Source organism: Neopsephotus bourkii, unplaced genomic scaffold (genome assembly GCF_033783945.1).
Source record: "Neopsephotus bourkii isolate Nb327-2 ecotype Australia unplaced genomic scaffold, CSIRO-AGI_Nbou_v1 NB_1128, whole genome shotgun sequence".
Taxonomy (NCBI): Eukaryota; Metazoa; Chordata; class Aves; order Psittaciformes; family Psittacidae; genus Neopsephotus; species Neopsephotus bourkii.
The window spans coordinates 366517-393206 of record NW_026901614.1 but is presented as its reverse complement, the minus strand read 5'-3'; the positions used below and the strand labels follow the sequence as shown (position 1 = coordinate 393206).

Sequence of the window (26690 nt, the reverse complement as noted above, 5' to 3'; positions counted from 1 at the left end):
TTGTGCTTGAGGTTCTGAAGAAACATGCTTCTAAATCAACCAGCATGACTGTTGGGTGTGGCAGCCCTGTATTTGTGCTGTAGTGGATACTTTCAGGGGGAAAAACGGAACAAACTAAAAGTTTGAGCTGCTACTCTGATATTCATCATTATAGAGCGTCTGGAGCCTTGTGGTGTGATGAGAGTCTGAGGTTTGTCATGGTTCCCAAGCTGCACGGTGGCTGGCTGTGGACAAGAGGTGGTCAAGACCCGTTTGCAGTTGTCTTTAAAATCCTGAAGCACCCACAGCTGAGCTAGCTGCTCAAAGAACTGCCCTGTTGACCAGCCCTGTGCCAGCTGGATACTGCTCTTGGGTTATCCTTAACAAAAAATGAGACACAAGCTTTCAAAATGTTTGGAGTGAGAGATGCCAATAAATTACTGAGGGGCAAAAGGAGATCAAAGGTACTGTTTTATCATGCTATATATTGTTCACCTGCTTCTATTTGCAACTGACTATATTCAGGTTGTCGTAAGATTAGTGTCAGTGCATACAAGCACAGTGGAGTTACGCTGCAGACCTGCTGTGTTCTGCTGTGCTCTTTTAGTTTCTGTTGTCTTTGCTCTCTGGTCTCACACTGCGGATTCTCTAGACAGTTGGTAAGGGTAGCTTGCAACTGAACTGAGCAGTGCCTGTGCTGAACTGGAAGGTGATTCACTTGACAGCTTTTCGTGTTGTACAATCAATGACTTGTTCAGCATAAGCATTTTCTTGCACGAAAAGCAACTGTCCTGGGCACTTGGGGCTAGTTTGTGCTGTATGGTTGTGGCACTCAGGAGTTAGCGGTGTCAAGAAGCACTTAATAAAAGTGTGCTGTTAAATGAGGATCCATGACAAAGCTTTTCTCTTCCCTCCTGTTTGTTTACAGGTTTATGTGATGTTTGCAATGATGTGAAATAGGGCTCAGCAGCCTCATCTTAGCTGCACATTCTCATTCTGATCCATCTTTGTCCCAGTGAAAAGCTGCTTTGAGCTTCAGTAAGAACAACATTGCTCCTCAGCACCACAGGCAGTAATAGGTGGTGGGATGTGAGAGCTCTGCTGAGAATGATGGCTCTGTTGTGCAGGGAGAAGCAAACTATCTCATTATTTGTTTCTAATTTTGTAGGAACTGTGTTGTTTGGAAGGCACCTTTTCATCGTGTTTTTTCACTGACACCTTGAAAATGAAATGCGGGAGTTTTAGATTTCACATTACTTTTATTTAACTTCCTCTTTGTGGGCCTATCACTTCCTCCAGGCTTCTCTGGACACCCTGTACAAGCCACAGCACAGCAGCATCAGCCTTTTCTGCCCTGCACACTTTAGGATTTTAGCCCGTTTTTACCCTACAACAGACATAAACACCACACAGCGCACTGTACCAGCACTGTAAGAGCACAGGCAGCTTTTCTCTTAACCTTCTCTAGCACACTAGGAAGTGATGAAAAGGTTGGAAAACAGACAGAAACTTGAGGAGTCCAACCTCAGGTAAATAAGCATTGCATCACAGTGGCAGAAGGGAGGTTAAAGCAGGGGACCGTACTTTACTGGTACTGATTTGCATTAGAATACGTGCGCATTTGAACTGTGGAGTCAGTGTGCCTGACGACTGTGGTTTTCACTCAGTGTTTTATGACTGTGGTTTTCACTTAGTGTTTTACAGAAGAGGTGCTGGGGCTCAAAAGTTAACTATTTTGGGTGCCTTGCCTGTGTGAGGGACTGAGGCTAGCAAGGCAGATGCAAGGGGTCCTTTCCAGCCAAGTTCTGTCATGACTCCTGTGGTCTGACATTCCCATGGCTGTGAGCCAGCAGTGTCCACAGGCTTGGCTCTGGGTAATGCCATGTCCTCCTTATGCAGATGTGGAAAGCAGCCGTGGGACATGACGTGTCAGTGAAGGTTGAGGCTCAGGGAGACGACTGGGACACTGACCCTGACTTCGTGGTGAGTTTGGTGTGGTAATCCACAGTGCTGGTGACGGTGTGAAGGGTCCAGTGGCCCTTGGCACATGCTGCTCAGCTGGGCCGGGTGCTTGGGGCTTGGCTATGGTGAGAGCACCACTGCCTGAGCAGATCAGTCAAGTCCCAACAGCTTCTTGCTGTTACTGTCAGGTAAGGTAATCCATTTCTTTCCTATACCCATGTTTAGTCTCCAGAGCTTCCTACATCAGCATATCACAAGTATAAAACACTTAGTTTCTTTTGAACCTGCTCCCTGGTAACTTCACCAGGTTGTCCTCACAACTTATGTTACAAAAATAGTGAAGACTTACATTTTCTCTTTCCCAAGATATTTGTAATTGTACAGGGTTCCAGCATTGCCCTCATTTGTCTTTTGTCCAAATGAAAGAATCCTACTCTATTTATGTCACCTTGGGCAGGTGGAGCTCCATTCCTCTAAATAACCTTGTTTTCTTCCAGTCTAATTCTCTAGGAGAGATGGTAAAAGAATAGAAGGGATCAGCCTGTGGGAACCTCACGCATTTGGTGTCATGACTGTCTTTTTCTATTCGATTCTCTGTTTCTTTCCTATTAAGTTACTTACACTTTGGCTTTTTGGCCAAAGCACATTTGCTACTCTTGCACATAATTGTACATAATCCCATATTTAGTACTCCCTCCTTAATGGTAAATATTTTGGAACCATCATTGAGCACATAAAATTAAGATTATTTTTTTTTTCCATATGCTTTACTTTTGTACTTGCTACATTAACATTCATTTCCAATTTATCACCCATTGATTTGGCTTTACATGATTTTTCTGCACCGCTTTGCCTTCTGGGTTTGGGTAACCTGAACGGTCCTTTGCTGCCTCAAGACACTGACATCTCATTCTTCATACCCATTTTCTAAAACTCGTAGGAGCACAGAGCACAGCAAGTCCTTCTCGGTGCTGAGGAGCGCCAGCCATGCTTTAGAGCCACAGGTCTCTTCTGAGTGCTGCTGAGATTTTGGTTTCCTTTCCAAGACAGTTTATTGATGGAGTCTCTTCTGTTACACAAGAGCTTGATGTTTTCAATGTTCAGCTTTGCCTGGTTATTTCCAGTAAGAAATTCTAGTTTGGGACAAAAGCAAGTCCCCTTCTCTAAGTTCCAAATCATTAATGATTACACACACACACACACACACACACACACACACACACCCCAGTGCTCCCAGTATTTTGGGGGTTTATTTCACTTTTTCTACTTGTGGAGGCATTAAAATAAGCCTGCACAGAGGAAGACTTTGTCTTAATTTCAGATTTTATTTTGTATATGCATATGTTTAGCTTTACCTTTACTGATGCTTCATCAAATGAACCTCCAAACGTGGACAAAACAAGCGCCCTCAGAACAAAGCTGAGGCAGAACTCAAGCGGACCTGAGTGAAACGTTCGCGTGTTTCCCCCATATTTTCCTACACAATTCAATTCCACAGCCGTTTCGTTTTCCAGCTCCTCCCCGAGCTGGATGGGAGGGATGGAGCCTCCCGCAGCCCAGCCGCCAGCCCTGCACGGCTCTCCTGGCCGTGCCCGGAGCCAGGCGCGGCCCTGCTGGCCTGAGCCCCGTGCTGCGGGCCCGCTAACGGCTGCGGTTCGCTCCGCAGAACGACATCTCCGAGAAGGAGCAGCGCTGGGGAGCGAAAACCGTCGAGGGCTCCGGCCGCGCCGAGCACATCGAGTGAGTGCGGGCGGGTGCGGAGCGCTACTGCGGGGAGCGGCCACGCCGGCCCAAACCCGACGAATGAGGGCCGGTGCTCGGCGGGGCGGGCGGGAGAGCGGCGCCGGGGCCCCGCCTCTGGAAGCCTCGTGCGGGGAGCAGCCCGGCGGTGGCCCGGGCCCGGGGAGAACGGGATCGGGGCTGCCGCCTGCGCGGGTGCTGCCAGGGGCTGGGGCTGCACCACGGGTAGAGCTCAGAGACCGCCCGTGTGCTGAGAGGGGAACGGTTCCGTATGTCCAGACAGCGGCTGTCCCCACGGCAAAGGCTTCCTGCACCTTCCGTGGCCAAACCAGAACCTATCCAGCAGCTCCCTGCACATCCCAGTAGTGCCCTGCACAGTGTGGCCAGTGCAGCACACAGGCACAGGGAAGTGTGGTCTCCTGTTGAAGGTGGGGTGTAGCCTTGAGTGGGATCTGCAGGCTGGGGGCTGGATGCACTCACTGAGCCTGCAGCTCTGGGTCTTAACACCAGCCCTAGGGTAGCAGCATGCCCTGCCTGTGTGCAGTGACTGCATATGTGTGGCTACCACACAGAGGGGCCTGGTGTGGGGGCATGTGGTGGAAGCTAGCAGCAGGTTTACATCCTGCCCTGTGCTGGGCTCTGTCTGGTACAGTGGCACTGGGATGCTCCACCTGGTTGCATGGGTCTGCGCAATCCCACAGTGATTTACCCTCTCCATTCTATGATTCTATCTCACCAGCATCCACCAGCTGAGGAACAAGGTGTCAGAGGAACATGAAGTCACCAAGAAGAAGGAGCTGGAGACTGGCCCCAAGGCCTCCTATGGTTATGGAGGCAAATTTGGAACAGAGAGGGACCGAATGGATAAGGTAACAGAGGGTGTCCTTTATCGCCAGTGGACGTCTTCTTCTCATAAAGATAAAAGCATCACTGTTTTCTGAAGGGAGAGAATGGCATGGCTGAGCACATTTGCACATCTAGCTGGCCCATAATCTGTCTTCAGGATCTGTTTGAACCCATTTGTATAATGCGTCTCTAGAACTTCCTTGCAACACTCCCCTTAGCTGTGAAGAAGGACTTTCTGTGGCTTGTTTCAAACCTGCTGCATAACAATGAAATTAGGTACTTCCATACTTGGAGAACTAATGAGTAATAATTCTCTCCTCATGTTCTCCGCTGCAGACCTCTGTCACATCTCCCCACAGTGAAGCTCTAGTTTGTATTCTCTCTTCTCACCTAACATCTGTTTTATGTTTCTGATAATCATAATCTTCTTCGTATACCTTTCAGCATTTAATACGTATTTGTTTTCAGAAGTGAAGTGTTAAGATTGCAGTAGCGTTCAATACATGGGGTTGCTGTGGTTTTGCATGATGCCAGGATGGCAGGGTGAGAAACAGACATTTCCAGGAGGCAGAAATGGATCAGCCACGCTCAGACCCTTCTGCTGGAGCAGTGAGGCTGTTTTTGTTGAGCAGTTCCTCAGCCTTCATCCACTCTCACCAGGATGTTGCAATCATTCAGACTCTGGCCCTTCTTCCAAGGAGTGTGAGTGATTCCTGGCCATGCCACCTCTGGCAGGTAGCAGCGGGACCCTGGCGTGTCCTGTGTTAGTCATAAAGGGTTATCCCAGCCATGTGTGCTGACCCTCATTCTCAGACAGGGAGCAGGCCCAGCCTGCTGGGTGTTCAGCCGTGCCTTCCTCAGTTTCCCCATGTGATTGTCCATGACTCTACTCCACTGGCATTTGGGAGCAGCAGGTATTCAGAATCCCACGGTGTGCATGATGAGCTGGCAGTGGGGCCAGCTGTATGTGATGGTTACTTTTGAAGCTGCATCACAGGTCTGAGTGCACAGCTGGTACAGTCAAAGGCTGGGCAGAAGGGACTGCCACCACCAGCACCAAACCATTGGTTTGGACCTGTCACGTTGTGGCTGCAAGCACCTCAGCAGTGGGGCAGAGCAACTGTGGTGCCTGTATCTCTGTCTGCCCTGCCAGTCTGCCCATGGGTGCTCATGTCATGCTCTTTTCTCAGTGTGCAGTGGGCCACGAGTACATTGCCAATGTTGGGAAGCACTCCTCGCAGACAGATGCAGCCCAAGGCTTTGGGGGGAAGTATGGCATCCAGCGGGACCGGGCTGACAAGGTGTGTTGGACACGACAGCGATCTGTGCTCAGTGCTGCGCCTAAAACCCAGTCCTACCTTTAGGATTGTGGCTGCAGCTTTCAGACGGCTGGGGAGTGCAGGTCCAGCAAGAAGCTCACCTCCTGTGTGCAGGACAGTGATTTAGGACAAACTGCAGGGCAGCTCTGGTGATTAACTTTCCGGTGTGCATTAACATGTTTGCACTGTCCTATCCAGGCATCACTGCATTTGTCTTGGGGACTGTGGCGTTTTGCATCTCCAAAGCCCCAAGCTGTGCCATGCACTGTGATGGCAGTAGCAGGACTGGATGGGGACAGCAGGGTGGTACCCCTGCTGTGCACATCCTGGCATCAGATGCTGCCCAGGCACCTTGCCAGTGGGGTCAGGATTGTGGCCCTCTTCCCTGGAGTGCATGGGCTCTTGCAAGGGCCTGTTCCTGGGCACACTGCTACAGGGACAGCAGGGGTGGTCTGAGAGGCTGAAGAGACCTATTCCAGCCAAGGAGCAGCCACCACAAGACAGGGAGCAGGGTCCCAAGGTCCCAGCCTGGCCCCTGGGGGAGGGTGATGGGACCCAGCTTGGCCCACAGGACCACTGACATTCCTTCCCTTCTTGTTCCAGTCAGCACTGGGGTTTGAATACAAAGGAGAGGTGGAGAAACACTCCTCCCAGAAAGGCAAGTCCATGGGCACACGTGGCTCCTTGACACATTTCCAAGCTTCTCTTTTGCTCCCAATATCCCATGCTGTCTGCTGTGGCACAGTCTCCTTTGTTACCCCTGTCCTGTCTCTTGTTTAAGATCCCTGTTCCCAGTCAGACAGCCTTACAGCACCATTCCCTGCTATCCTGTCACCACTCTTCTGTTGTATATTCCACTTGTCTCTAGTTTTGCTTTGACAGAAACCACATCATAAGTGAGCAGGGAAGACACCCCCACATGCACTCCTGATGGAGGGATGATGCTTTCTTTTGTCTAAAAGTCCTTCTGAGCAGCTGCTCCAGAAGGAACCCAAGCACTTTAGGACATGAGAAGTGGGTTCTGAAAAAGTGGCATATAAGAAAAGGCACAACAATAGATATGTGAACAAAAGTCTCCACAGCACCCAAACTTGTGCACAGTCCTGGAGATGCTTCAGCCAACTTTGATGTGTCCATACAAGCAGCTATATTTATGTCCTGGGTTCAGCAGTAACAGTTATTTTTCTCCTTCTTAGTAGTTGGTGCAGAGCTGTGGTTTTGGCTTTAGTCTGAGAACAGTGCTGAGAACGCACCAATGTTTCAGTTGTTGCTAAGTAATGTTTACTCCAATCAAGGAATTTTCCAGTCTCATGCTCTGTCAGTGAAGACGGCATGGGAAGCTGGGAGGAAGCAGAGACAGGACACCTGACCCAAACTAGCCAAAGGGGTATTCCAAACCACAGCATGTTGTGCCCAGTTTAGAAACTGGGGGGAGTCACCCACAAGGCTCAGATCGCTGCTGGGGCTGGGCCGGGTATTGGTGGGTGGGTACTGAGCAATTGCATTGGGATCACTTGTGGTTATTGTTTCCGTTTCCTTTTCCCCTTTTAGTTTTATATTCTCTCCCCTTGTTATTTCCCTTATCATTATTATTAGTGGTGGTAGCAGTAGAGATTTGTGTTATACCTTAGTTACTGGACTGCTCTTATCTCAACCCATGGGACTTACATTCTCTTGATTCTCCTCCCCATTCCTCTGGGAGCAGGGGTGGAAGAAGGGGGGCATGAGAGCGCAGCTGCGTGATTCTGAGTTACCGGCTGGGCTTAAACCATTACAATTCATTAAGAATTTTCATTGCAACAACTGAAGCTAAAGATGTTTTAAACATTTTGCAACCAAGAGAAGATCAGAGGCAAGGTCTGTTCCCTTTTCTGGTACACATGAGGAATACTGCATTACCGGGAAAAAGAACTGTTCATTTCAGAGAGAATTATAAAAGAAGGAAGATATTCTGAAGCATTCTTGGTTGATCGTAAGTTAACAAATTGCATGCAGTTGTCCTACATTAATGCATTGCCATATACTAGATTGTGGACACAGAAATTCATCAGGCTGTTTAAAACCACAGAAGCCACTCAGGACAAAACGAAAATGTTAGAAATAGGGGAAGGTGTAAGGATTGTTTTTCATAAAAACGTGCCCGTGCTGGAAAGCCCACCATCAGGTAACAGTCATAAAATCCATATTTGCTGAAAGCAGCATCCTTAAAAGTCCATTTTATAGTGGCCTAATGGGTAAATAATAGTTTAATTGAAGAAAGTTTAAGAAATTTCTGGGACTTACAGGCTCATCCTTAAGTGACTGAGCTGCCATGAAACAGCCATTCTTGAATGCAAAATGTTTTCATGCCTACTTCTGTGGATCACAGTCTTCATGAGTTGATAAGGCTGAATTTGCTGGAGAATCCTCAACTCCTATGAAATGCAGACCTGTAAGAATAGGGTCAGGGAACAGAAAAGTAACTGTGATTTACTTCTTCAGAAGTAGGATTCGGAAACAGAGCTGGCAGACCAGTCCTCTGAGAGGAAGGTGCCTTCATGCAGCCAAAAGCTAGGATAGAGGCTGAAATTTCTTAGGACAATAAAAAAAAGTAGTCCTCGGAGAGTAAGTAAACACAGCTGAAGTGGTTAATACATTACTAGTTTAGCAGATGGGAAAGGGGATGTGTAAGGAAGATGCGCTGTGCCTCTATCACATAATGGTCGAGTGTGTCAGAGACAGTGTGGGGGAAGAGCTGGAGCATGTCTGCAGAAACATGGGTTTCAGCCTTTCCTGCAGATTCTAGGCAGTGGTTTCCTTGCAGAAGCTGAGATTTCATTATAGCAAATGTAAGCTGTACAACAAAACTTTGCCATCTTTTGTGCTTTCAAGGGCTTATGCACAGACTTTTTCAGAGACTGGCAGACCACAGGCTGAAATCCTTGCTCTGGTGGTGCATTAGTGGGTGGATGCCCAGACTGTCAGTGCCCAAATCTTGTCTTGGCTTTGCATCCTTGAGTGGCTGAGCTCCTACAGCCTCCCTCGCTGCTCTTGCCATGTTGCTTTTCTTCCTTGTGTTTTCAGCCTGCTGTATCTTCTGCTGCCCACAGCCCTCAGGCTCCCTTGCTGCCATCACTCACACTAGCCCCGGGCACCCATTCTCATGGGCCCTCATCCTTAATGGCCCTCATGGTGCTCCCTGCCATCTACCCTGTCCTCTCCAAACTCCTTGCTTTGTCTAGCATTTTCCATCATCCCTGCTGTTCTTCCTCCCCCCCAGTGCTGCTCCCCATCTTTACCCCCTCCCTTCATTAGCCCAGTGCTCAGGGCAGCATTTCACTCCATGCACCACCTCAGATTACTCCAAGGGTTTTGGTGGCCGTTATGGTTTGGAGAGGGATAAGGTGGACAAAACGGCGGTGGGATTCGACTACAAGAGCCAGGCCGAAAAGCACGACTCTCAGAAAGGTGAGCTGGGGGAGCCCAGTGCATCAGGTATGTCAGTACCTGAGCTCGGGAATGTGCTGCTGGGGCTTTGCTTGGTGTTTGCAACCTGGTGCATGAATGGGCTCGGTCAGGTGAGGAAAGCCATTACCTGGGGCATGACTGCTGGGAAAAGTTCCAGCTAAATGAAGAGGAGCAGCAGGTTTCTATGGGCACAGGGATCTGTGCAGTATGTCACCAAAGGAGGGGTGCAGGGGAGAGCCAGGGGCTAATAGCAGGTGACGTGCCAGGGAAGTGGAAGGGCTGTTGCTGCAGCCACCAGCAGGGGAGTCTCACCTTGTTCCGTGTCTTTCTCTAAATCCTAGCAAGGGAAAACTGTTGCCCCTGTGAGAAAAGCCACTTTTCTCTTTCCCTCCCTTGTCTGTTCTCTTCCATGCCATGATCTGGATCCCTGTGGCTGAAGACTATTCTGTGGGCTTTGGGGGGAAATTTGGGGTCCAGAGAGATCGTCAGGACAAGAGTGCCCTTGGCTGGGACCATCAGGAGGAAGTGCAGCCTCATGCATCCCAAACAGGTAGGACTGCTGCCAGAGGTAGCGGCACAATTGCCTTGGAGCCCACAGAGACCTAGAGTTAGTGCTTCGTACTTGACAGTGATCTAGCTGATGGAAACTGACTGTGTCCAGTACGCTGTGAATCCTCAAAGCACAAGGGTGAACTCAGCCAGAGCAGGTGCATGATTGGATAAGTGCAAGTCCCTGAATGAGGCTTCCCAGACTATATTGTGCTTTCTCTGGGAGGTACATTCCTGATCATAAGCCCATTGAGCAGATGAGCACATGGGAACAAGGCAAAGCAGGTTCCAGGAAAGGCTTGACTCTGTGCTTAACTTCAGTGATCAGGTCAACATTGCACTCAAATGGCATGACTGGCTTCTCACCCCAGTGCCTTAGATCTGACAGTGTACAGCACTGAACATCTGTGCCCTTTGCTGAAGGAAATGAACAATTAGTCTTACAAGCATTTTGCATGTATTATGTTTAGTTCCATATATGGTAAGATGCTAACATGTATCATTGGTCACAGCATACTGAAGTGAGAAGCGCACTCAAAATGTAAAATATGATACAATACCTCATTATTTTTCCATACAGACTATGCCAAGGGATTTGGAGGTTGTTACGGGGTCCAGAAGGACAGAGTTGATCAGGTAAGACTTTATACTTGCAGCCTGCAATTGCTTCCTGCTAGTCAATGCTCATTGCACTGCTGCAAGAGCAGAGGCTTCCCAGACGCAGTGAGGTGTCACTGCTCAGAGCACAGCTGCTGCAGGGCTGAGTGACCTGGCCTGGTATGAATACCACAGTGCAGAGGAGGATGGATACCATGTGAGCCCAGGGAGACTATAATGCAAGGAAGGATTTTTTTTCCACTGCCAGCTGCTCTTGAAGCATTAAACTCTCAGGCTGAAGAGTCATAAACCTGCTTTGGGGCAGGAGTTAATAGCAGAGCCACAAAGAGCTTCCTAAGCTGTTCGCCCTTGGATTTCTAGTACTGTATGGGATACTGGGAGTGTTCTCTCTGGCTGCTTTGCTGTCACTCCTGCAGGCCCTGTGAGTACCAGTTCAGTCAGGATGAGCTGAGGTGGCTCCTTGGAGAAGAAATTTTGTGAGTGCAGCCTTTTGAGAAGTCTGAGAGGCCACAGGGTATTGCAGTGGGCAGGAGCTGTCACTTACACAGGAGGGGTGCTGGATCAGACTGAAGGCTGATCTGGTGTCCCTGGCACTGACTGGCAGGTGATGCTCATGCAGGGAGCAGTATGCATACAGAGAGGTTCTTGCCTTGGAGTACCACCAGTGCAGTGGTACCGCTGAGGCTGCCATTCCTCTTGCTCTCTTACATAAGGTGTAAGGTTTGTTAGCAGCTGTCACACGCAGACATAAACGAGGCTTCCCAGAAGATGGCTTGAATCTTTGGTCCCTCAACAGGCAGGCCTTCCCAGTCTCTTCTGAACCTTACACAGATCCATGGCCTCTCCAGTGTCTGGCTCTTCATCCTCTTGTACTCCTCACCAGCTAGCGCAGCTTTGTGTGTGAGTGATTGGCCCCATAACACCCTCTCGTAACTGCTGGTGAAATCTGGCCATTCCTCGTGGTGGTGTCTGTAACTCATCAGTTTCTCTGTTGTCACCTTCTGCAGGCTTTTCTGTCCTGTTCGGGAGTTTTTTGTGGTCTGTTCAGCTGGCTAAATCTCAGTCCAGGGTGTAGTCATCTGCCTGCAAACCCTAAAACCGGGGTGGGGTTGGCAGGAAGTTGCCAACCACCCCGTTGGTGACACCTGCAGGTAGAACCCTGAATGTGGCTGTATTAGTCTAAAAGCTGGATCCTACCACACTTTCCTTTTTGTATTAAATAGTGTTCTCATTAAAGTAGATTAAGACACTCTATCTCACTTTCTTTTCGCTGCAAACACCCCATCGATGCTATTACCAATTTAGGCATCTCTTCACACCCCATGAAGCCAGTGGTATCTCAGGTGTTCACACAGGTTTTCACTTGGATGTTTTCCAGCCCGTGCCTCCCTAATGCACATCCTGCAGGCAGCAACTCGCTGAAGGGACACATTTTTCGTGCTTAGGCAGCTGCAGCTCTGCATACAATAGGGAAGTGCTTCCATGCCTCATACCACTGGGAGTGCAGGGAACAGGGACATCGGGGGCCTGGACCTCAGGAAGCGGTAGACTGCCAGGCATCTGCTCAGCTCTTTGTGATGTTTCTAGCACGCATTTCTGCCTTGAATGCCCAGCCCTTGCTGTTCCGAGCAGCACTTGTCTTGCCAGTGTGCAGCCTCCTCCATTTGGCTCCACACTCAGCCCTCCTGAGTGCCTCCCTTTGCAACAGGAGCAGCCCTTAGCTTTGGCTGGAGGGCAACAGGCAGCCCCAGAGCAGGGCAGGATACAGCCAGTAGCCTCCTCAGGACTGTGGCAGTTGTACAGATGAAGACAGACACAGTTGGGAAGAAAGCCTGCAGGCACCAGTAGCCAAATCCAGCAGGGAAACTAGCACTAGCCCTGCCTAACCTGCTGGACACTTCCTCTCGCAGAGTGCTGCTGGCTTCAGTGAGATGGCTGCTCCCACCTCCCGCTATGAGAAAACGAGACCACTGGAGGCAGGTGAGACAGTCGAGTACCAGTCCTGGGCTTGGTGGGAAGCTGTGGATGGGCCTCACGGTGCCTCTGTGGCAGCACACTGGCAGGCACGTGCTGTGGTGAGATGTGGATTTGACCTGTGTTAAAGTGCAGGAGAGGGTGGCTGAACTGCAGGTTGCTCTGGGAGAGCAGAGGTCTGGGTTTCTCCTGGATGCTTGGGGTGTAGAAGGGAGTCACTGAGCAGACTTCATCTGCTGCCTTCTTCACAGGAGCTTCCAGTGGCACCAGCAGCCTGCGATCACGATTTGAAAACATGGCTAAGACAGCAGAGGAGGAGAGAAGGCAGGCGGAGGGGGGCCGGGTAAGGTGGCAAGGCCGGGAGTGCCTGGCAGCTTGGTGGAAAGTGAGCCATGGCCACCTTGACATGTCACAGAATCACAGAATTATACAGTGCGTTGGGATGGAAAGGACTTTAAGATCATCCAGTTCCAAGCCCGCTGCCATGGACAGGGATGCCTTACCCTAGACCATGTTGGCCAGGGCTCGTCCAACCTGGCCTTGAGCACTGCCAGGGATGGGGCAGCCACAGCTTCTCTGGGCACCCTGTGCCAGCGCCTCAGCACCCTCACAGGGAAGAGCTTCTGATTTATATCTAACCTGAACTTCCCCTATTTAAGTTTGAACCCATTACCCCTTGTCCTATCACTACAGTCCCTGATGAAGAGTCCCTCTCCAGCATCCTTATATGCCTCCTTCAGATACTGGAAGGTTGCTATGAGGCCTCCACACAACCTTCCTTCCAGGCTTGCAAAGCAGACTTCTCCTCAGGGCCGTGCAGCTCCATATCCTTTTTACCTCATCTCTTTACAGTAATCTCTTGCCTAAATTGCTTCCCTGTAACTGCCAGGAACCACTGCTGATCTTCACAACTGTCACTGGATTTCTCCTTTCAGCACAGATCAGAATGTGTCTGCACCCAGACATAACCTCTTGTGCTTTGGCCCAGGCTCCTTCAGCCACACGTCCCCAGTATCACCATCCCAGCAGTCTGCATTCAGGGTTTTACAAACTGGAGATTACACCCAAAACTTCATGGTTAGAAGAGCTCCTTCTCCACTGTGCTGTTTTTACGTTCAGTGCACAGAGAAGGTTTCACCAGTAAAGCACTCCCTGATATGTTCTCTCCTTGAGCGTAATTTCTGCTGACCCCATGGTGGTTACAGGCCCGCTGGTGTCCAGTCCCTAGGGCTGCTTTATGTGAGCTGGAACAGATCTCAGCTGAAGGAGAATTTTCTGAGTTGCTCTGTTGGGAATGGACATTGCTCTGGATTTCATTCAAAGGGATTGAGAGGATCTTATGACTTTTCTCTATCAGGAAGTCCCACATCGAGAGAAGGATCACACAGAGGCAGCCTCTGCCACTGTGCCAGCAAGGAGTGCTGACCAAGACAGACCTGTGTCACAAGAAGAGGTGTCAAGGCAGGTGAGGGAGGGCAGGAAGGGGAGCGGGCAGAGGGGATTGCACCTCAGAGGGGCTGTGCTTTATGGGAACCTCTGCAGGAAGAAACGAGGTGCAGCTGCAGCATGGGAGAGGCTTTGGAAGCAGTGAGGGGGAAAATGTTGGGATGGTGATGGAACATGGCTGCACAACACCTTACACCGTGAGGCAAGCTCTTGGGTCAGTGCAGTGGCAGTGCAGTGAGCTGCAGCTAAGTATGTGAGAGAGGTTCAAACACATGGGCCATGAGGGTCTTCACAGCAATCCCAGGCGCCAGTTCAGCACAGACCTTATTGTCCAGAAGATGGTGCTCCATTTGTGTAATGGTAGCACTAAAAGCACCTGCAGTGGAGCAGACTCCCTTGTGTTGGGTGCTGTGAAGTCATGGGAGAGCTGCTTGCAGTGGGTGCTTTGTAGGTGACCTCCCTGTCACTTTCTCATTTCATGGCAGGAGACAAAAAAGGATGAGGAAACATCACCCACTTTGACACCAAGGCCAGCAGATCTGAGCGAAGAACTGTGCAAGAACTCCAGCCAGGATCAGCCAACCTACAGTGAAGGTTTGGATGCTGGTGGAGACTATGAGGAGCTGCCAGACCCCTCTGACTACTGTGACAGTACCAGTGGAGGTGCTGACTATGAGGAGCTGCCAGCCCCCTTGGGAAAGGATGCCATCTATGACCGTGGAGGAGATGGAGGTGAGGACTATGAGAACATCCTTCCTGAGGAGCCCAGCCAGAGCCAGCTGCTTGGTGGTGAGTACTAATGGAAGAGCCCATGTCTGGGGGAGCTTGTATCTGTCTGCTAACCACACTGGATGTATAGGACAGACTCCAGAGGGAATTTGTATCCTGAAGTCTCCTGTGGCCAGGGTAGCAGCCCATGATGATGCTGCATGGGGTGCTGGGCCAGGCAGCAAGTAGCTGTGCTGGAGCAGTGCTCAGGCAGGAGGACCAGAGAGCTCTAAAGAGGCTGACCTGGTCTGACTCCCTTGGTGCACTGCCTCCTGGCAGTGACGCCTGGCAAGTGACTGCTGATGCTGCAGTGAGCCCTGGGGGTGCCCTCTCAATTCTGCCTTGCTCACATGGCTGGTGCTCATTAGACCTGATCTGGTAGTGTCTCCTGCACGTGAAGAGTGCAGGGTGGTCTTCCTCCAAGCACATAAGCAAACTGCATGGGCTGCTGTTGATGTTTCCGTTGCAGCTTCGCTGGTAGTAGAGATGGTTAAGTGGAGAGGTTGGAGTTAACATCCAGCCTTTTTCCTGGGAGAGGAACATGAAGCATCAGGACCCCACCTCTCTCCTTGCAGAAGGGAGGGAAATCCTACCATGTTTTGAGCCATGGGAGACCTCTCCCTGTTGACAGGGATGTGGTTGGATGTTGTTCACCCGAAGGCTGACAGCTGCATGGAAGGTGGCACTGACCAGACCTATATGGCTGCTTCCAGCTTCTTTCTCATCTGCCCATCCTGTCTTCTGCAGGGGAAATGGACGATGTTTGTGATGTGGAGAGCCCTGGGACCTGCGCAGTGGCTCTCTATGATTACCAAGGAGGTGAGTCTGCCATCCAGGCTGTGGCTAGAGGCACGGGGAGGTGGCTGGCATGGTGAGGCAGGGAGGTGGTGGCTTACACCATCAGCAGTGGTGATTTCGATGTGGGTGCTTTAAATTTCTTCCTATTGGAAAGCAAAATGGGACCTGACTTGGGAACAGAGAAGCTTCACCTTTCATATGTGAAGTCTTGCTCCTTCTCTGACTTATCTGTGCTGTTTGATGGGTGTCAGGTGAGATGGACTCTGGGGGTTATCAGAATGCTTGTTCTATATTCTTCTCTTGGGGATGGGGGTATGTAAATCCAGCTCTTTCTGGGTTATCTTTGCATTGTGACTATCTTTTCTGAACAATTTTTGCAGATGGTGATGATGAGATTTATTTTGATGCTGATGACATAATCACGCACATCGAGATGGTAGATGAAGGCTGGTGGCAGGGGCAGTGCCGGGGCAAAATAGGCCTCTTTCCAGCAAATTATGTGAGGCTTCTCCAGTGAAACCAGCATTGTCCGAGGAGCTTCTGTCCAAACTTTTGCATTTCTCTGCTTCAGGCTTTTGCATGATATTGACTTGATTTGGCTTGGCCTGGCATGTCTGCATGCAAGAAATACAAAGAAACAAACTGGCAGTGTCTGCAGGAATGTTTCAGCCTGTGCCCAAAAGGACTTTGGCTCCCCTTCACCTCCAGATGGGAAAGGTGGGATGGTTTAAGTGCATGTGAGTGCAGTATAAGACATCTTTTCTACCTAACCTGTCCCTCACTGTCAACCTGCAAACAGAACTATGTCTGTTCCTGCTCCCAAAAGGGCCATTCACAGGAAAGAAACACCAACTCTAGTGTAGTCAAGGCAGAGGGGACATAAGCTACGGGACCTTTTTATGTTGCTGGGGCCCTGGATTTTATTCTTTCCAGGGGTCAAGGAAAAGAGGACGGACACACCTCATGAAGAGCAAACCTGCCTTTGGTCACAAGCAACATGAGGCTGCTCTATCCAGGCAAATTTCAGGGTTGGGGCCTGGGAACTTTTCACCATCCCAGTGAACACTGCTGCCTTTTCCTGTACATGAACACAAGCTTGGCTGTAGTGAACTGTTCCATTAAACAACAGAAGTGTGTGCCGGTGCAATCAAAATGTGGGATGATGTTGCTAGGGTAGGAGATTACTCACTTGGTTTTCCTCTGGGTGCCAAGAATGCTGTTGGGAGATTTGTCATTTTCTGGGATAAACCTTGGAAAAAAGAAATGTAAAAAATAGATTGTTTTATAGGAAAAAATACTCTGGAAAATCTGTCTTGGAGCAAGAGTAAAATACTAAAAGGCTTCACTTAACGAAGAGTTTGTTAATAACTACTGCCCTTGTCCTCATCCAGGCAGCCCATCAGAGGACTGTTCTGCTACGGAAATCCTTTCAATCTAGCAAATTAATCAGAAAAAGTGCTGCTTGATACAGGCAGTAGAATACTTTTAAGACAGTGCCATATTTCCTGTTAACTGCTCTGACAGCGTAACTAAGGATAAACGTGCAGGTGGGGCTGGAAGAGCCATCCCACAGCTTGTTTCTAAACCAAGGGCTCCAGCGTGTTTTGCAGTCCGTGCTAAAGGTAGGTTCCCCTCTCCAGTATTTGGCTCAGCCTCTTCTCCATGCTGTTAGGCGAGTCCCTGTGCTGAAGTCAGGCCTCCTCAGTGTGGCAGTAATATAGGTACACCTAAACAGGCCTTTGCATGACTTATTAGTTAAGAAATATTGCAGTTTTATTAACAATGGAGTTTGTTACTTGTTGGAGGGTGCTGGCTGTAGCCTCCGTATCTAAAGAATGCTGCTTTTATTTACAATATCCTGTGTATCTGACACTGTTTGGAGAAGATGAGTTCCATAACCTGAAGTTACATAAACTTTGTAACTGCCCCCTTTGGGCAGAATTCATGCAGGCAGCGTCTGTCACTCCTGTGCTCTCCCTCATAGCTGTAGTAATAAACGGATTCAAATTGCACCCTGGTTATTCCGTGACAGCACATGTCCCTGTGTCTGTTGCAGGCTGGGTTCCTTGCGCAGTGAAAAGGGCCCCTGATTCTAGCCCTCCTTCATCCTAGGTGTGGGGAACGGCTGAGCGGGTGGGACACAAGACGAGGTCAATTTTTAATGTTTAAATTTCAGCAATAATGCAACACAAACTGAAGGCCTCCCTTGAACTGGCATACTCCAGACTAGATGCTCAACGTACCACTCTAGGAGTTGTTGTTCTTTTGTGGTATGCAAATACCATCACAATAGGAATAAATAAGGGACACGCTGGGGGGGGGGGGTGTGAAACTGTAGTGTTTGATATTGAGAAAAATCACAGGCTGTGCCTTTCCATCATGACACACTGTGATTCGGGTTAGAAACTTCCAATTTTAGTGTAAATTTCCTGGCTATTGATTGTGGGGTTTTTTTTTGGGGGGGGGTGTATTGTTTTTTCTCTCTGAAATCACTTCCCCAGTTTTTTTCCTCATGCAGTTCACCCATTATTTCCTGATGTTCCTTTCCAGGGGGCTCACCAGAATAGGTCTGGTTGTGGCACACTCTGGGTGTGCCAGTGAGACTCTGAGCTAGGGGTGTTTTTAATAACCTCATACAATCAAGAAGGGTGTATAGCAAGTACAGCCATCTGCGAGGCTTGCAGCCTGTTTGGCTGAGAGCAGCAGCCGTCCCAGCACATGGGCTGCAGAAGCATTTCTTTCCTGAAGAATAAAATCAGTGTGTGTTGTGTACTGGGAACTGGGAAACTGTTCCCAGGAAGCTGTACGCCTCATGGGCCTGGGTTTTGGCTCTCCAGGAGTTTTCTTTGGGAACAGACTGGATTTTGCTGGGTATCTCTTGTAACTGAGCTATAGGTGAGCATGAGCCCCTCTGTGGGGTAACCGCCTGATCAAGAGGACTCTCCTGGAGAGCAAGAGGAGGAAGGACTGCTTGCTTGTGTGGAGAGACGTAGATGGACCGGTCGACCAGATCATGGTCACAACATGATCAAAAGCTGTAGTGAGGAGTGACATGAGTACCCAGACTGAGCCTGCCTGCAGACACACGGCCGTGCAGGTCTCTGGCTGCAGTAAATGCCTGAGCCTGGCACTCGTACTGGAGGGAGCCAGTGACACCGCTGTGTGCGGTGCAAGCGAATAAATGATCTGCTCAGGCAGGTGGCTGAACTGAGGGAGGAGGCGGAAAGGCTGAGAGCCATCAGAGAATGGGAAAGTGAAATAGATTGGTGGAGCCACACCCTAAGGCAAGGGCAGAGGGAAGGGGTTGAACAAGGGGTGGATCCCCTTCCCTCCCACCATCAGATAGAAGGAGTGAACCTAAGGGACAGGGAGGTATGGATGGAGGTCCCTCCTCGGAGAGGTAAGCGGAAACCCTTGCAATCCCTTCCTCCCTCCCAGTTGCCCTTGAATAACAGGTATGAGGTCTTGGAACTACAGGGCCAGGTAAATGGAGATGGAGGGGTAGATCTATCTAGTGAGTCACCGAGGGCTTGTCACTCACCCTCATGCCTTAGAACTTCACCAACCAAGAAGAAAAGAAGAGTAATTGTGGTGGGTGACTCCCTTCTGAGGGGAGCAGAAGGGCCCATTTGTCGACCAGGTCCATTGCATAGGGAAGTCTGCTGCCTACCTGGGGCTCAGATTAGAGATGTTAAAAGGAAGCTCTCTGATCTGGTGCAGCCCTCTGACCACTATCCGCTGCTGGTTTTTCAGGTTGGCACTGATGAAATTATTACAAGGAGGTCAAGGGCGATGAAGACAGACTTCAGGGCCCTGAGATGGTTGGTTAGAGGGTCTGGAGGGCAAGTGGTGTTTGCCTCCATACCTGTTACAAGCAAGGGTGAAGAGATAAATAGTAAGAGTCTGCAGATGAATGTATGGCTACGTGACCTGTGCCAAAGACAGGGTTTTGGCTTTTTTAATTATGGGCTGCTATATAAGACACGTGGTTTGCTGGTGGTGGGTGGGATACACCAGTCCCAGAGGGGGAAAAGGTTTTTGGGGCAGGAGTTAACAGGGCTCATTGACAGGGCTTTAAACTAGATATGAAGGGGGAAGGGGAGTTAACTGGGCCTGTTGGGGACAAGCCCAAGAGAAACATGATTTCCCCTAGACAGGCACTGGTGCCACACCATTACTCTGTGGCAGCCCTGGTACTGCTTATGCATTGCTGCCAGGGGAGCCCAGTGTGCCCCATCCCCACACAGCCTTCTGCAAGGACCCCCACACCTCCTGGTTGTGGAAGCTGTAGATGAGGGGGTTCAGCATGGGGGTGACGATGTCATACAGTGCAGAGATCAGTGCATCGGCTCCTGGGCCAGTTGTAGTTCAGGCTGGCTGTCACAAAGTACAGAGTGACCACAAGCAGGTGGGCAGAGGATGTGGAGAAGGCCTTGCAGCAGCTGATGGCCAGGGGCATCCCAAGGATGGTGGCAAGGATATGGAGGTAGGAGACAAGGACAAACAGGAAGGGACTGAGCCCCACAGAGACACTGGCAGCATGGACTGGGGCGGGTGTTGCTGCAGGTAGCCCTCAGCTGCAGAGGGGCATCACAGATGTGCTGGAGCTGGGCAGCCTGGAGGGCAGGAGGATGGGCACGGCAGAGTCCAGCAGCGCACAGCGGCAGCCACGCAGGCTCTGCGGTTCATGGCCTGCAGGTAGCCCAGGGGCTGGCACATGGCTGCGCAGCAGTCATAGGCCCTGACAGCCAGGAGTGTGCACTTGGACCCTGCGCACCCCATCAGGAAGAACGTCTCTGCCAGGCACCCACAGCAGGAGATGGGTGCCTGCTGACGCAGGGCATTTGCCAGCATCTTGGGCATTGTCACTGAGGAATAGCAAATGTCCAAGCAGGACAGGTGACTGAAGAAGTACATGGGGCTGCGGAGATGGGGATCCAGGGACACGAGGGCGAGGACTGCAGAGTTCCCCAGCAGTGTGGCCAGGTAAATAGCCAGGAAAAGAGCAAAAAGGAAGGGCTGGCCCAGGAGCACGAACTCTGACACCTGAGTCAGCGCGAACCTGTCATGGGGCCACTTGAGTTGGTCTTTGGGCAGAAATGAGCACTATGAGGAGAAGATGGTGATTGTGAGCCAGGGGACCGAAGCACAACCACCCGGAAGGCAAAGGTCTCACTGGTAGGATGGCTTTGGTCCTATCTCCATAGCAGTTGAAAGCTTCCTGTGTTGGGATTTCACAAACGCTAGGTTTTGGAGTCCAGCGAGCTGCCAGTCAGTGTTGGATACCTGACTGCAAGAGAATCACACAGAAGAAACCAAGAACAGTATGCATCAAGGTGAAACCACACGTCTTGGGTTCTCCTGCCAGCCCAACCCCTGGTCTTGGTAAGAATACCACATCTCATCCTCTTGGTGGCCCTTATACAGTTACTATATACTTCCCTGCCCCTAGACATGGTCACGTCATTTCTTAGATGCCACAGCCACTAAGTTTGCTCTTCCCAAGCCACTGGTTGGGGATGTGGCATCACCCTACACCAGTTAGAAGAGTTTTTTTCTTTATCTTGTCTCCTGCTCTGCCATTTTGGGGGTGCTTTGCTCTGTGATAACCAACACTTGGAAAAGCACAAGTTCTAACTGGGGGTGACTCAAGACATGGTGTTTGTTAAGCCACAGCCAAATTTACGTTATCAGGGATCTCAACTGGCCTTTCTTCCATCATCCTATTTCAAGTCTCACCATGACACAAGGGTTCTGCTTACTGCCATGCGAAGCTATGGCTACCATGTCCACATGATGGTCAAAGCATGAGGAAGCAGTTATTGCTCATAAAGCTCAGATAAGGGCTGCTGAAGCTGGTGCTTACTGTGTCCTTGTGGCGAGGGCTGCTGCAGCCGCCCTGTGCCAGTGCCAGGAAGCCTAGCAGATGGAGGCTGGGTGTTCTGGTGCACAAATACAGCAAAGATGGTGTGGCAGCCTCTGTGGGGCTGAGAGAGAGGTAAAAAAACACCTGCAATCGCCTTGGCTTGGGTGCAGACCTGTCCCTGACAGCACTTGTACAGGCACAGACTGCACTCAGCCAGCCTGGAAACCAGCGGCTGCTCTTGCCTGGGTGAGGGAAGGGATCCAGAGAGGCTTAAGCTCACATACATGTTGCTAAGGGAGCACCAAGGCTGGAAGCACCAGTGCAGATTATGACTGCATGGCCAATCTTAATTCCTCTGTCCAACACATGTATCTGTATCAGCCACGATTTTACAAAGTTGACCAATGGAGACTTCAGTGATTACAATTGCTTACTGCAATAATCTGTCCAAGCAGTTGCTCACTGTGGGCTGTTTTCCGGTTGGAATTGCTCAAATGTCAGCTCTGTCTCACTCACAATTTTCAGGTCTTTCTCTTCCTCATTAAGGGCCCTGTATTCTAACAGCGTTCTCTCCTTGTCTCTACTTGCACACTGATCAGTGTCAGTGTTTGCTAAGCAGAAGAGCCAAGTTCTGATTCATTTCTCGTTTACTCTCCAGTTTGTCAACTTCAACAACAACAAACAACAAAGTATTGAGAGGAAAACCTTCAGTCAGAAGATGAATTCTGCTTTGCCTCATGCAGGATGTCCAAACTTGTCTCTCCATCCTGGATGGGGTGTTACAAGGCTGAGAAACCACTGCCTGCCAAGCACCCCAGCGGTGCCCGAGTTCAACATGTGTTTTAATAGTGTTGAGGGTTTTATTTTTATTACTTGTTTTGCATCCATTGCACAGGTACCTAAGGACTGCCTCATCCAAGATTCTGGAAATCTCAGACCATCGCTGCTTCCGGCCAGCCTGCAGCCAAAGCTGTGTGCATTTTGATGCAAGAACAGCCCAACTTGTCTGTCCCAGTATTGCAGCCAGGAGCAGGAGCCTGAGAGGGGCAAGCACTGGGAGGGACAGCAGCAGCGTTCTCAGAAACTGGCTTGTCTTGAGCTGTCCCTGTCTGCAAAGCTGCAAAATGCACATGTTGATCTGTGCCACTTCAAGATCTGTGTTTGTGACCTGTCAGAGTGCTCAGGCAGTGGATTCCTTAAGGCACAAGAGCCTCCATGGTGTAGGGGTGAGAGGGGGAGAGTCTGTCCAGAACCTTGTTGGATGCTTTTACTTGTGACCTGTAAACGAGAGGCAGGAGTCTCCTGACAAGTTACGGTGAAGCTGGCACCAGTGAAGGTGGGGACCTGCCTGCTATGTGGGAGGAATGGGGCACCTCAGGAACCAGAGTGATAAAAATAAGTGTAATAGTAGGAGGTTGGGTATGTAAGGACTGTCACCTCGTGCTCTGCACTGGGGCTCAACACTTGGAAATAGGAGCAGGTGAGCAAGAGTGTGAGACTATCACATGCTATCAACCAGCCCTTGGTCTACTGTGGGTACACAGCCATGACCCATCATGTTTGCAGCAGCAGGAGGGAATTGTTGGTTCCACTGCAGGAGGGACAGTGAGCTCTGGAGAGCTGCAGATGGTGCTTTCCCCATGCTGACCAATCTAGGCTGGATTAGGTGTATAGCTACAGGGCTACAGTACAGCCACAGGAAACCTGCAGAGGAATGACGCCAGTTTTTCACCATCATCTGGAGCAATGCAGTAGTCAGTAGACCCAGCCACATGACAAGAAATGCCAGATTCAAACCTCAGACATCCTGTACACAATGGACAAAGAGGAAGATACAATAGGAAAATCTCCCTTTTTCTCCTGGGCTGCATAGGAATGAGCCTTGAAAGAATCTCCATCTTGCCTCAGCTCCTTTCCTCTCTCACTTGCACTGAGGCGGTTTCTCATGGTAGCTAATGACTTACCAAGTATTTCTCTGTGCTGTGACACCTCTGCTCGGTGCTGACTAGTCCAGAAACACTGTACAGGGGGCAGAGGGGGAGTACGGATACCACCAGTGCTGGGGATACAGCTGGTTTCTGTCATTCCTGCTGAGAGAAGGAAGGTTCCCCTGACCACGGTGATGGTGATGCACCAGTGTGAGACCCAGCTCAGTGCTGGTGCAGTCCCTAAAGCAGGATGCCTTATGTCACCGTGATTCACTTCTGCATAGCTCCAGCATCTGAGGGCAGACGCCCTCACCCTTCCTCCTACAGTGGGCAGATGTGCTCCATGCCCACCCTGGGAAGCCAGCCGCTCCTGCAGGATGTGGCTTTCCTCACAGAGCCACCATACTCCATTTGCACTTTGGTGAGCAGACCAGATAGCCAGAGCACGTCGCCATGAGAGGTAAGGTCCTGAATCTTGGCCATGGTCCAGCCCCAGTTCCAGGTGATGGTTAATTACACGTGATTAACTTCTGAAAAGGACCGGATTGCTTTGTTTGAGGCATCACTAACAGACACAACCCAGACCACCCAAGAGCCCTGTGTGACACTACTAGGTTCGCTCCCAAGTAATGTGCCTATAGTGAACCCTGTGAGGGTCCAACCATGACTGAGGCCCTGCCCCACCCCAGGCAGCAGTCCTGCCCTGCCAGCTCTCCCTTACCTCCATGTCCAAGAGCAGTGGATGGCATCCAATGCTTGAAAAGAAGAAAAAACTAGCAATGTGCCCAGCTGCTGTCCAGTTCTCTTACGGGCATGAGGAAGAGCCTCTGTGTCCTCAAAGCTTGTGAGTGGAGGCTTTTAACCCTGTGAGGGCACTTAGGGAGAGGCTTTCACAAGTAGCTCTTGTTCAGTGGTGGCAGCAGGCAGCAGAGGAGCATCTCTCAGTCAACACGTGCAAGTGGTACTTGCAGCTACAGCAAAAAGCCCTCCTGGCACAGGACCCACCTTGATCTCCTGTTCTGCTCTGGGCTGTGCAAACTGCAGACCAGCCAGGGCTCTGTAGGCCAATTGGAGTGCTTTAAATGAGATGCTTTAAATAGAAGGCTGAAGTTTAAGAGAGATTTCCTTGTTTCCAGTTTGTCTGCTTGGTACCCATTCCCCACAGGCTTCTCTCCACAGAGAAAATGCCATCAGAGCTTCAGTGCCCATTACTAAGAGCCCAGAACACTTCACTTTCTCCCCTAGGTTTTTGTGAGACCTGTAAACAAGGCTTCAAGTGGCCTATTAAAAATTGGAGGCAGTCACTCAGGAGTGACTTTGACGCTGTTCACATCTGCTGTAATCAACTGCATCATCATGTCATAAGCACCAGAGTGAGACATGTGAGAAGAATGTCTTTGTTCTGTGCAGATTCCCAATCTTTGAAATGTTCATACTCTGGGCAAAGAAACACATAAAGTTGTTGAAGTACTAAAAGGAGAAAAAGGTAAAAAACTTAACCTGAAAGACAGTAAACTTTATGGAAAACTTCAGCAAATACAAAGCTGAAGGTCCACAGTAATTTGTAATAATGATTGTGCCTTCTTGCCCAAATTCCTTCTCTGCTCTGAGGCAGTGTAGCTACACTATAGATGTGCATTACAGCCGTGTCAGATAGGTATTGTTTCTGTGAAATACGGGGGGAGCACTTCCTTTGGAAAGCAGAAACTCTGGTTCAGCAGCCTTCAGTCTAATACTCAGCTATCATGATTCTGTGTAAACAGGCAGAAGGCATTTAAGCATCAGTAAGAAGAGGACAACAACCAAAATACAAACGTTGACTGTACATGAGATTGTTGCAGCATCAGATATTACATATTTAAGCTAAACCAGCATTTGGATAACCTGCCTTTATTATTTCACAACATAATGTTTGCAAGTCAAATAAGGAAACCAAAAACCTTTACAAAAGAGAAGAAATAGCCTGTGCTGGGCATTACCAGGATTTATTAAAAATAATCAGAGGTTTCAACTTGTTCTGTAAAAGCAGATTAGGGACAGGGAAGGGGCAGGAAGAAAAGCGAGAAAGGGTACAAGAAATTGTTTCAAATTAAAGCCATGGGAAGTTACAAAGTCAAACGTACAGCACAGGACTGGGAGGCACAAGGAGGTAAGCGGAACACACGTGAATTGTCATTATGAACTGGTTTCAGCTCTAACAGTTAGTTTTCCTCCTAGTAGCTGGTACAGTGCTATAACACACTAAAGAAGTGAAACATTTCTTCAGCACTTACAAATAGGGGAAAAAAACAGTAAGACTTTTCCAAGAGGCTTCAAAGCAGAGATTCTGCTAAAATCCAAAGGCTTCCTTTGATATTAAAAGCATTTTTTGACACTATCTCCTCCATCTAACACCAAATATTTCAGTATTGTCAGAATCATTAAATGATCTGGGTTGGAAGAGACTTTAAAGCTCCTCCAGCTCCAATCCCTGCCATAGGCAGGGACCCCTTCCACTGGAGCAGCTTGCTCAAGCCCCTGTGTCCAACCTGGCCTTGAGCACTGCCAGGGATGGGGCAGCCACAGCTTCTCTGGGCACCCTGTGCCAGTGCCTCAGCAGCGTCACAGAGAACAACTTCTTCCTTATATTAGATCTCCTGACAGACTTCAGAGAAAATCTTTAGATTTACAGAACAAATGCTCTGTGTAGGGCAATGGCACTGCAGTTCCAACAACCTCTTCTCAGGTGCAGTCTTGTTGGACCAAAGAAATGTTACTATGGACATAACAACTGGTAGTAACCTAAGGAATGGTGACGGTCACCTGACAATCACTCTGTGAAAACACTGCACCACTAAGCCAGTGCTGTTTGTACTTGAAATTTTAAAAGGATTGGTTTCCCCAAATGTAATAATGACAAACAACTAGGAAAATTAACACATTTCAAACAAGAAGTGTAAGCCAGGAATTGTCATTTAATGTCACCCCAAATGAATAGCCAAAAAAAGAAAGCACAATATAAATAAAGATAAAAATAAAATCGTAATGGTTACTAATCTCATGAAAACCCCACAAAACTGACAGACACGGAGGGAATCAATAAAATATCAACTGACAGTAGCATTATGGACAGTAAGATTCCAGAGTTGTATAAACACAAACTCGATCATGAGCAGATCCACCTTTGCGTACTGCTGGTGAAAATAAAAGAGCAATGCAAAAACGCAGAAATACTCCGCAGATCCTTTTGATCTGTACCTGGAACAAAACAATGACTGCATTTAATCTCGTATAATGGTAATGAAGGAACAAACATGTTGATGCATTTTGTCAAGGAAACTCTACAGAAGCATCTCCTACAATTACACATTTTTCAATCAAATGCCCAGCATTTCACATAGTTGTCTTAAACTAGCCACAGCAACTTCCCTTTGATCTGTACCACAGTGATGCACTAATGAATTTGAGAAT

At 49.4% G+C, this 26690-nt stretch overlaps 2 protein-coding genes across 2 annotated transcripts; one reads left to right on the top strand and one right to left on the bottom strand.

Moving 5' to 3' along the window:
• The first annotated feature begins 1872 nt into the window (after positions 1-1872).
• Positions 1873-16114, top strand: LOC133217262 (hematopoietic lineage cell-specific protein-like). The gene is made up of 14 exons (XM_061362573.1): positions 1873-1962; positions 3608-3681; positions 4421-4550; positions 5718-5828; positions 6450-6504; positions 9183-9293; positions 9733-9843; positions 10423-10478; positions 12371-12440; positions 12686-12819; positions 13792-13899; positions 14378-14669; positions 15396-15467; positions 15827-16114. Exons 1-14 carry the CDS (start codon positions 1873-1875, stop codon positions 15961-15963), a joined length of 1551 nt encoding a protein of 516 aa, XP_061218557.1. The 3' UTR covers positions 15964-16114.
• Positions 16115-19646: 3532 nt separating this feature from the next.
• LOC133217252 (olfactory receptor-like protein DTMT) lies at positions 19647-21233 on the bottom strand. The gene is given in 5 exon segments (XM_061362560.1): positions 19647-19806; positions 19808-19993; positions 19995-20093; positions 20095-20552; positions 21186-21233. Coding segments are annotated over 5 exon segments (951 nt in total).
• Between the last annotated feature and the right edge of the window lie 5457 nt (positions 21234-26690).